Genomic DNA, 12,176 nt, shown 5'->3' on the forward strand with positions numbered 1-12,176 from the left:
AATGAAAAATATATGTTTTATGCTAAATAAGGACAAATCTATGGTATTTTTCACCACATAGATTCTAAAACTTGTGTAATAGTAACGTCCCTTGAAAACAGGTTCCTGCAGCACACGTCTGACGACGCGAAGTCGAAAGACATGAATGAACAGTTTCGTGGTGAGAGTGAGAGAGGTGAGAGAGAGAGAGAGTGAGGGGGGGTCATGAATGGAGCCATGGAGTGATGAGGAGTCTGCCTCAGGCACAACACCTGCGATCCCATGTCATTGGCATCAGCGAGGCACCGGCGACCGGCGAATTGAAATTTCGATTGACTCTCAATGACCCGATCAAAGAGCACTAAATAAGACCCGATATGTTAATTCAGAGTAGTTTTAACCATGGATGCTTTGATGTGGATAGGAAAAATATATGTTTTTTTTATAATATAGCAAATGCACCCATTGTGTAGTATAAAATTTGATTTGAGAAATAGGTTTACGTTTTGTTCAGCTGAAGTAGATAACCATTGGAACCAAGTTTTAAATTTGTGACTAAATCTCAAAGGGCCGATATCAAAAATGTAGATATTTACCGACAGGTTTTTAAGAGATTTCTGTGTTTATCTTAAATTGGTGTATCGATACAAAAGTATAAATGGGCATTCAAGTAACTGGTTTACGTTTTTAGGCATTTCATAGCCAAAGAAACAGGGATGCTGGTGTACTAATATTTCGATTCACCCTCGGATCTCAAAATAAATGTAATGTCTTCCCATAAGATGACTGCAGAGATGCTTCCAGAGGCTCATGTTTTTCTAGCGTTTATTGGATTGACGTTTAAATCTGAAGGCTGATTAAGTGGTACGATTTCGAGCAGGAGCGATCCTGGGAGTATGTACAATTTGCCATTGAGCTATAAATAGTGGTGATATTCGACAAAAGGTTTACGTTGGAAAATTAGAAGACTGGTGTTTGGACAGTTCATTTGTGAAAAAAGTAACTAAAAAGTGCTGAAAGGAAATACAAATTATTTTATATCATCATAGCTGAAACCATACAACCGACCTTGTTTGGATTAATGCTTCAGGCTTAGTTCTCCACCTCATAAACCGGTCTGTGCCTCAAAGTTTTGTGGTGCACTAATTTTAACAATCAGTTTTTCCCAAACTTAAAACCCATATTTACTTTTCTTAAACTAGTGATTTAAAAAAAAAAGAAAATTAAAAACCAGTTACCTTAACTATTAGAAGAAATTAATATTCGCGGTCTTTTTGACGTTAGTAAGTTCAATTTTTCTTTTTTGTAAGTAGATTATTGGCAGGACATATTAAATGACTATGCAGATAATTTATTTGGTGCATCATAACATATTGTATAATTTACAAAAAACGTATCATTACTTATCTGTTTACATTTCAGGGTTTTCTTTATTTTAATCTTCCATTTCAAGAATGAGAGTAGTTTTCTTTTAAATTATAAACAATGTACACCTAAACGCAATGAAGGCAATGCATGAAAGAATACAGATGAACACTTTAAAATGACTGATAGAATCTTTTAACGAATACCAAATTGAGTAGGGTGATTTAAGACAGTGCAGACACGAACAGACATTGAAAGCTGGGTACAAAAATGGGACTGATTGAAACCTCAAATGTAAATGTCCAAAGTGTTATTTTCAAAGACCTGTTAGAACATATGATACTCGCAGACCGCGATGTTTGACCCAGGGTCGTACACATGAGTCTCGTCTCGTGTTAGGCCGCATACCACATTATATGCGGTCCCCGGCACGGTCATATTGTATGCGGGAATGATACAACTAGCGATGCCGCGATAATGTCTTATTTAATGGAAATTAGACACTATAACATTTAATTTATTGGAAAGATTATAGTGATTGGTCGCTCATTCATGATATAATCGATGTTTACGGTGTAGTTCTTCTTTGAATGGAATAGACAAATTGTGAGGGATAATAGTTGTGGGATAAACATATATGTTAGAAAATTGAAAAGGGTTATCCTGTTTCTATGGAAACTAATTACTGTTAAATTATCATTAGTAAAATCTGAAAAACTTTATCATGTCTTAGGTTCAGAAAATATGTAAAGCTGTGCTGGGGAAAGTGCCATCCGCTCTTTTCCAAAGATGTATTAAGAAGAATACTCTGGGATTTCAAAATGTGAGTAAAAGATCGAGAGGTAAATACCCCGCCATACAACACATAATGTAGCTCATCTGTTCGTAGCAGAATAAAGGATAACTTTTGTGATAATACAGAATAACGCCACTGAAGAACGTATGAGCATTAATAGATATTGTGAGAAGAGTTAAATGGTTAAATGTCAAAAACTATCAAATGTGAGATCAAAAATAAAAACAAATAACCACGGCACGAAGTAGAAGATAGAGGAATATGCCCTTAATAATTTAATATATGGTGAAAAATATAAACCGAAGGAATATGGATAAGAAGAAATACAACGCAACATATGAGGTTTAATTGAATTAAACTTCAAATAATGGTAAGTAATTAGCCAAGCCAAATTTAACCAAGTTGTTTCACTGGGATCTAAAACTGTTATTGGAAGCATACCTATTCTAAGTTGAGTGTACATTGGTTATCGGTTGATTTCAGACGAACCCGGTAACTCTGACTTTTTGATATAGGTCTAAAGTAGTAGTAGCAGTAGTAGTCAAACTTAACGATTGTTTCCTAAGATTTTCCCTCAATTTGTTCGTGCCACCTGCCTTCGTCACGTATTTTAAATTTGACGTTATCAAAAGCTGTTTCAATAAATCTCACACGTTTATTTCTTCTTGATGGACACTGAAACTGTGTAATTCAAAAGGAAATGTCACCTAAAACCCGCCATTAAAAGATTCGTTTACTATTCTAAATAGCAAATGGATGTTTTTCAGCGCATTTGTTTTCAACCCCATAACGAAGAATCGAATTTATTGCAGCTCTGTCTAGTAGGTAGCGAGATAGTTACACCAGCAAAGAATAAATTCATAAATTGACGGAATATACTGAAACTGGTAGGACTGGGACACCGTTGAAACCTACCTATTTGAATAATTGACAAATGACGTTGAATTTGCACATTGAATTAATATGCGAGCTAAAACGCGTGTCGCTTCAACATTCCGTATAAATTAGCGCCTTCGGATTACTGAACTGACATAATTATAGTGTCCGGAGTCATTGAAATAAACAAGAAGTTTGAGGAAAGTTTGGTTATTATCAACAGCTCGTAAATATATATTGGATATGAATGTGAAAACTCATTTTCGATACTTAGTGGCACGACTTATTTAGCCAAAATAGTTCTACAAAAGTATGCAAATCTAGATTTCTACCTTTGAATACTGTAGTAGTTTAGAGTATATGCCTAACATGCATCAGATTATTTAAATAATCGTAAATGTACAGTGACTTTGGCCCATCGACCGTTGTAGAATAAACAAACACTGCAAAACCCTCTTTTCTCATTCGAAAATGTACTGAAAAAGTGTTGTAATAAGTGTTAGAAAAACGACTAAAATAATTTTAAACTTTCAGATGGAACAATTATCGTTCCTTTTCTATGGAATCTCGTACTAATCATAAAAAAATGCAGTGGTGTTGGAATTTAAACGGAATGACTAAGTAGTAGTCCATATAACCACCATATAATCAAAAATCTATTTATAATTTTAAAAAAAATCTATGTATTTACTGACTTGATGTGATTGATGAAATTTTGTACACGATATAAACCATTTGATGAAAATAATCGAACTCCAGACATTTTTGGCCACGTTTCGAGTCTTCGATCTCCAACCAAACTAGTAACAAATTCACTCTCTCAGACCCCCCTCTGTTAATTGAAATTCCGAATTGCCTGTTTGGGCTGTAGTTCGTGCCCGTGGAATTATCGGTTGTTTTGACGTTTCCTTTATGTTCTTCCTTTTTATTTGCAACAGCTATTTCAGAGTTGACGACGGGCAAAATTCAAACACGCAAGTTAGACATTATGTTCTTTTGTGGATAAAGTTATTTGCAATTTAAACGAGTGTTGTTTATGGTCATTTTGGCTCAGACGGTTTTGAATAAGCTATAGAAATGTAAAAGGATTATATAAGTGTCATTTTTAACCCTTTGTGGTTTATTTTTGGGTTTTATTTTGGCATTGTGTTTCATGTTCTAGTTTGAATTGCAAATGTGAGGGTTGCAGGTTGGATCCTAAATGAAGTTAAGTCTGCTGAAAGATGGTGATTTTCTCTGAGTTATCAATTAATTATGATATATCCTGTGAAGCCTACTGGTCTAGGGATAGACCGCAGGGCTACAACAGTCTACGAGATCCTGTCTCAAATCCAGCCAATACTATATATAGGCAAAGTATGTTATGCGACGGACGCGACCATCTATGCTTAGCCTGAAGTAATGTGTAAAGCGGTTGCATACTAGATCCTACGTCCTAGAAAGTGAAAAATAAGCTCCCTAAAAAGTTTGCCGTTAGTGACTATCAGAGACAAAAAAAAACATTAAAATCCAAATACACACAAAATTAAATAAAAATGAGTGTATACAGTCTACTATAAAGTGTATACTGACCATGGTGGGCGGGAACCAACGGGAAGCTTGTGGGAGGGACCCTGTAGAATCTGTGGACCGGCACCGTGTTGTGGTCTTGCCACTCTTCTGCTGGCTCTATGAAGAAACTGCCATTGGACGTCCTGATGTGGCCAGTCTGTAACATACAATAAAAGAAAATAAATACAAGTACCGATGAGACGACAGGATTAAGAACTAACTAAGTAAGAGTAACTCATAATAACTGCAGATTGTAAGAAAAGAATGAACGGTAAGTGACGTGGTTGTAGGAGTTGCATAACGAGGACTGCATAAACACAATGTTGTTGTTCATGCAACTGTGTCAGACACTGTGGTTTAAAGAGGTACTGTCACTGTTTGTGAGACTAAGATAGATGAATGGAGAGTGTTGTGGCCGTGGCAGTAACCTCAGGTGTAGGAATTGCATAACGAGGACTGCATATACACGATGTTGTTGTGCATGCAACTGTGTCAGACACTGTGGTTTAAAGAGGTACTGTCACTGTTTGTGAGACTAAGATAGATGAATGGAGAGTGTTGTGGCCGTGGCAGTAACCTCAGGTGTAGGAATTGCATAACGAGGACTGCATATACACAATGTTGTTGTGCATGCAACTGTGTCAGACACTGTGGTTTAAAGAGGTACCGTCACTGTTTGTGAGACTGAGATAGATGAATGGAGAGTGTTGTGGCCGTGGCAGTAACCTCAGGTGTAGGAGTTGCATAACGCGGACTGCATATACACAATGTTGTTGTGCATGCAACTGTGTCAGACACTGTGGTTTAAAGAGGTACCGTCACTGTTTGTGAGACTGAGATAGATGAATGGAGAGTGTTGTGGCCGTGGCAGTAACCTCAGGTGTAGGAGTTGCATAACGCGGACTGCATATACACAATGTTGTTGTGCATGCAACTGTGGCAGACACCGTGGTTTAAAGAGGTACCGTCACTGTTTGTGAGACTGAGATAGATGAATGGAGAGTGTTGTGGCCGTGGCAGTAACCTCAGGTGTAGGAGTTGCATAACGAGGACTGCATATACACAATGTTGTTGTGCATGCAACTGTGTCAGACACTGTGGTTTAAAGAGGTACCGTCACTGTTTGTGAGACAGAGATAGATGAATGGAGAGTGTTGTGGCCGTGGCAGTAACCTCAGGTGTAGGAGTTGCATAACGAGGACTGCATATACACAATGTTGTTGTGCATGCAACTGTGTCAGACACTGTGGTTTAAAGAGGTACTGTCACTGTTTGTGAGACAGAGATAGATGAATGGAGAGTGTTGTGGCCGTGGCAGTAACCTCAGGTGTAGGAGTTGCATAACGAGGACTGCATATACACAATGTTGTTGTGCATGCAACTGTGTCAGACACTGTGGTTTAAAGAGGTACCGTCACTGTTTGTGAGACAGAGATAGATGAATGGAGAGTGTTGTGGCCGTGGCAGTAACCTCAGGTGTAGGAGTTGCATAACGAGGACTGCATATACACAATGTTGTTGTGCATGCAACTGTGTCAGACACTGTGGTTTAAAGAGGTACTGTCACTGTTTGTGAGACAGAGATAGATGAATGGAGAGTGTTGTGGCCGTAGCAGTAACCTCAGGTGTAGGAGTTGCATAACGAGGACTGCATGTACACGATGTTGTTGTACATGCAACTGTGTCAGACACTGTGGTTTAAAGAGGTACTGTCACTGTATGTGAGACTGAGATAGATGAATGGAGAGTGTTGTGGCCGTGACAGTAACCTCAGGTGTAAGAATTGCATAACGAGGACTGCATATACACGATGTTGTTGTACATGCAACTGTGTCAGACACTGTGGTTTAAAGAGGTACCGTCACTGTTTGTGAGACTGAGATAGATGAATAGAGAGTGTTGTGGCCGTGACAGTAACCTCAGGTGTAGGAGTTGCATAACGAGGACTGCATATACACGATGTTGTTGTACATGCAACTGTGTCAGGCAATGTGGTTTAAAGAGGTACTGTCACTGTTTGTGAGACTGAGATAGATGAATGGAGAGTGTTGTGGCCGTGGCAGTAACCTCAGGTGTAAGAATTGCATAACGAGGACTGCATATACACGATGATGTTGTACATGCAACTGTGTCAGACACTGTGGTTTAAAGAGGTACTGTCACTGTTTGTGAGACTGAGATAGATGAATAGAGAGTGTTGTGGCCGTGACAGTAACCTCAGGTGTAGGAGTTGCATAACGAGGACTGCATATACACGATGTTGTTGTACATGCAACTGTGTCAGACACTGTGGTTTAAAGAGGTACTGTCACTGATTGTTAGACTGAGATAGATGAATGGAGAGTGTTGTGGCCGTAGCAGTAACCTCAGGTGTAGGAGTTGCATAACGAGGACTGCATATACACGATGTTGTTGTACATGCAACTGTGTCAGGCAATGTGGTTTAAAGAGGTACTGTCACTGTTTGTGAGACTGAGATAGATGAATGGAGAGTGTTGTGGCCGTGGCAGTAACCTCAGGTGTAGGAATTGCATAACGTGGACTGCATATACACGATGTTGTGGTACATACTGTGTCAGACACTGTGGTTTAAAGAGGTACTGTCACTGTTTGTGAGACTGAGATAGATGAATGGAGAGTGTTATGGCCTCGGCAGTAACCTCAGGTGTAGGAGTTGCATAACGAGGACTGCATATACACGATGTTGTGGTACATACTGTGTCAGACACTGTGGTTTAAAGAGGTACTGTCACTGTTTGTGAGACTGAGATAGATGAATGGAGAGTGTTGTGGCCGTGGCACTAACCTCATAATGTTACCGTTGATAATCCGCTTTATTACCAGGTTAAATATACCATTGGTCGGTTCTTTATTACTTGCTTCTCTAGTTTTAGCCCCGACGATCATATAAGTTATCGTTTCATCCATTGTTGTACAAGACATAACTAATTTACTTAATGTGTTTATTTTCATCCTAAGTGTTTTATTGCTCTTCCCCTTTGCGTTTTGCGTCACGTACATCTGTGCCCCCCAATCCCTTCGCCGTTGATCGACCGCTAACGCTATCGCTTGAACTATTTGTCAGAATTTTCACGGCAGGAGCGTGACCGCTATCGCCCCGCTCCCGCTCCTCGTGCATAAACGCAGCTTAGGCAGTTTAATCAGTCTTTGTTGATAGGAAATCTGTTAATTGTATAGGTTATATTATGGTTTCCTCTTCAATCAATTTTTTTGTTTACAATTTAAATGTTGGGCTATTACTTGTTAGAACAATCCTTTGAATGCTAAACACTGGTTATAGAATAACGAAACGTTTTATTGAAAGAAACCATTTCGCAATGAGGACAATGATTTATTTAAATTACCTGCAAACCACACTTGTGTTAAAAAATTAAACCTATAACGTTAAACGTAAGCTTTTATAAGTTGGTAGCTTAATTATCATCGCAGCACATTACAATTATCTTGAATTTTGTTAGTTTCAAGCTGTATAGGCATTTTCAAATTTACATTTTGTTTCTCCTCAATTATTCATCAAAACAACATGGGCCAGTTTGTCCGAAATGTGATCAGCTGTTTTTAGTACTATTGCGCGAGTTTGCACTGAAGCCGATCCCAAATAGTACAGGTAAAATAGGGTTTTATAAACAACAAAATTTGTACATTCATGAAATTTCACCTGTGAGTTACTAATAATATGAGAAACAAAGATCCGATGAGTCTCCAAAAGTTTGGGCGTCCTAAGTCCCTTTTTGGGGCCCTTTTTGTTCCGAAGGGCCCTTGTTCCTGAATAATTTTGTTTTTACGTTGAAGGTCGAGTGAGTTGTGGTTTTCGATGGTTTTAGTTATTTTAAATTGATTGGGAGTAGTTTTAAGTGTATTAAACCACACCATACAGGGTGTTTCGAAGTATTATTACTTTTTACGATATTTAAACATTTATTCATAAAGTAATAAAATTAGTTACCTCCATGCTTTATATAAAAGGGGATTATTGAAAATAATTGTAATTCTTTACTACGTAAGGGGAAAGGGTCACAAGGAGTAAGAGAAAATATTAAATACCCCCGTCACAGCAAACCTGCAGACCCAGCGAATTTCCGTTTTACTTACTTGATTTTCAATTAAATCTAAAATAGCATTGTGTTTAACGATTACCTAGGTTTGCTGCTACAAGGAGGCTAATAAAGTACGTGTGTATAGTAAAATATTAATAGCCTCGTATAAAACAAATAAATTTGACAAGTTTGATCAAAATATATCTATTAACAAATAAACAAAATCATTACACTATTCTACATAAGAATAACATGGGAATTTTAAATTTACAATTTTAGTATTTTTATCCGTAACTAATAACCATACAAAAACACGTTAATATACAAAATTATTTGTTTTTAAGCTCTTTAAAATGTCCTACAGAAAAATTGGGAAACTTTGTGTTTTGAGGGTAAAGTAAATAAGAAAATCAAATTTTTACCCCATAAACCTCGATCCCATTATTCAGGACAAAAATTCTTGTACCGACAATGCTGCTCTGATGTCTTAGTGCTGTCCTGGTTGTCATAACCACGAAAGATAACCGTACTTGTATCGATTGAAAATAAGTTTGAGGAACTTAAGTTACAAGTTGCAAACGTCAGTATGTATGAAAGGTGTTTAGGCACCACATTGTTCGTGCTTTAAGATTGGTGTTGCCTGTTCTGCAATATGCAAGTTTTTAGGTTTGTAAAGGGGAATCCTGATTGAACACCAACTTGGACAAAATCAGTAAAGATGGACGAGTTGCTAAGAATAACAAAATTATTGATGAGTCGTCTGAGAATAATTATTGTGATGATGAAATTGTAAAGACAGATACTACGGAAATTGTAGAAAAATAGCTTTAGTTTAAGTACTTCATTTTATTATGTAATGTAAGGTTTCATAAAAATACAATTGTTTTAATTTTTAATAAATGTAAAAAAAATAACTTAAATAACTACCTAAGAAAAATACATATCAATTTGAAATTGGTCTTAATAGATTTGCATAAAAAACACGTTGAAAGATTATTCACACCACCTTAAAAGTTGAAATTTTTGCTTAGTAACCTATGTTATTATGTTTCCGAAGGTCTTATGGTAAAGCATAGACCCGAAACCGATTTACGTTTTCATTTCGATGCCCCCAGAAGCCTAAAGCACCATCCACTTAAAATATTATATATGTGTTTATATACATATATATAATATAATATATCCATGTTATATACGTGTCCGTAAACATGATAAATCGAGTGATTTTGGTTCAATTTTAACGAAACCGATTATGCCATCGGTCCATGGAAAAGGGTTTTATGTGGTAAAAATTTGTAATCTTTGACCCTCAAAAGACAAAGTTTCCCAATTTTTCTCTAGAGCATTTTAAAGAGCTCAAAGAAAACAAATAATTTAGTATATTAACGTTTTTGTAAGTGTATTAGTTACGAATAAAATTCAAATATTGTAAATATAAAATTCCATGTTATTCTTAAGGAGAATAGTGTAAAATGATTTTGTTTGTTTGTTTATAGATATGTCTTAATAAAACTTGTCAAATTTATTTGTTTTATACTAGGCTATTAATATTTTACTATACACACGTACTTTATTAGCCTCCTTGTATCAGTAATCCTAAGTATTCATTAAACTCAATGCTATTTTAGATTTAATTGAAAATCGGGCAAATGAAAATTCGCTTAGTCTAAAGGTTTGCTGTGACTGGGGTATTTAATATTTTCTCTTACTCCTTGTGATCCTTCCCTCTTATATAGTAAAGAATTACAGTTATTTTCAATAATCCTCTTTTAAATAGAGCATGGAGGTAACTAATTTTATCACTTTATGAATAAATGTTTAATATCGTAAAAAGTAATAATATTTCGAAACACCCTGTATGGAGTGGTTTAATACACTTAAAAAATGTCCCAATCGATTTAAAATAACTAAAACCATCGAAAACCACACCTCACTCGACCTTAAACGTTAAAACAAAATTATTCAGGAACAAGGGCCCTTCGGAACAAAAAGGGCCCCAAAAAGGGCCTTAGGACACCCAAACTTTTGGGGACTCATCGGATCTTCATTTCTCATATTATTAGTAACTCACAGGTGAAATTTCATGAATGTACAAATTTTGTTGTTTATATGTAGTGTTTATGTATTATTTTACCTGTACTAAAAATGCTATGCTTCGCAACGCAAAATAAACAATACTCGTTTGTGTTTGCCAAGGAAGGTATTACCATTTTTTCATAGCCTAAAAATTGCATTACTGGATTTTATCTTATTACTAAGTAGTTACAAAAATCATCACAATTTAAGCCAACGAGTTCTTCATTATCTTATATATCCTTCTTGTCACATAATACACATTTGTTGACATCTTTGAATTGTTGGTAGTTTCCTCTTTGTAGTTGTTTTGTTTCTCATACATTCCTCATACTTAGAGGAATATAGTGGTTGGCTAATAGTTAAAAAAAAGTTAGTATACCAAAAGAGGGACACACCATTGCCACTAAGCAACAACTTGAACAATAAATAAACAATATTGATCTATCTTTAAGCTAGTGTAGCCATAATAGCCACACTAACAGCACGTAAAATGCAGAGTTTGTTTTGCATCTTAAAATACTGATGGCCTCATGCCAAAGTTGACACTAGGCCCACAATGCTAAGACTGTAGCTATGCTGCGGACAATTATAGCCTACATATCTGCCACACGCTCTACAGATTGATCCTTCCTTATTTTTAGACTTGAGTTACGGGTTTGATTTGATAAACCGAGTTTAATTTAAGCCCTAACCCTTCTATTATTGCCGAATACTTGATACTTACCCGGGTTAAGATGCAAATATACCCCCATATTATTGTAACATGTTGCCTTATCATCGTGTTTCATAACATTTTGTTCACAACATAACGATATTATTCCACGTATCAATACCCCCGCCGCAGCAAACCTGCAGACTAAGCGAATTTCCATTTCCCTGAATGGATTTACACTAAAATGTCTCCTTAAAAATATCACATTTATTCCCTATTTAAATAGAATCAGTTTTACACATACTTAGGTTTGCTGCAACAGGGAGGGTAAAAGTGTTTTTTATGTAAAATGTTAATAGTTAGTAAGAAATAAAAACATTTTCCAAATTTGGGCAAAATATGTTTATAAAACAAGCAAACTACAACAGTTTACTTATTCTCCATAAGAATAACATGGGAATTTTAAATTTACAATTTTTTGGAATTTTCTCCGTAACCATTAGGCACATTATAACGCTTCAATATACTAAATAATTTATTTTTTTTAAGCTCTACAAAATAGTTTGGAAAGAAATTGCAAAATTTTATGTTTTTTAGGTCAAAAATGGGAAAACCCCATTTTTACCCCATAAAAGCCCCCATAAACCCCTGTTCCCATGGTCCGATCATGCTGGTTCGCTAACTCGTTCGAATAAACGTAGGTTTACACGTTTGTACCAAATTTCATCAAAATCGGATCATTTTTGCTCGAGTTATCGCGCTAACGGACACACACATATATATATATATATATATATATATGAATTTGAACGGATGGTGTTTT

General features: G+C 36.2%; 1 protein-coding gene across 2 annotated transcripts in view; it reads right to left on the reverse strand.

The window, feature by feature from the left end:
* LOC128994550 (A disintegrin and metalloproteinase with thrombospondin motifs 9-like) overlaps positions 1-12,176 on the reverse strand; it is a 216,678-nt gene that overhangs the window by 57,548 nt on the left and 146,954 nt on the right. For both annotated transcript variants that reach the window (XM_054419174.1, XM_054419173.1), the window contains exon 5: positions 4,589-4,724. In XM_054419174.1, coding sequence (XP_054275149.1) covers positions 4,589-4,724 — 136 coding nt within the window. The remainder of the gene's footprint in view (positions 1-4,588; positions 4,725-12,176) is intronic.

This window comes from Macrosteles quadrilineatus, unplaced genomic scaffold (assembly GCF_028750875.1).
Source record: "Macrosteles quadrilineatus isolate MER2022 unplaced genomic scaffold, UCM_ALF_1.0 Scaffold_5__1_contigs__length_97177068, whole genome shotgun sequence".
Classification (NCBI taxonomy): Eukaryota; Metazoa; Arthropoda; class Insecta; order Hemiptera; family Cicadellidae; genus Macrosteles; species Macrosteles quadrilineatus.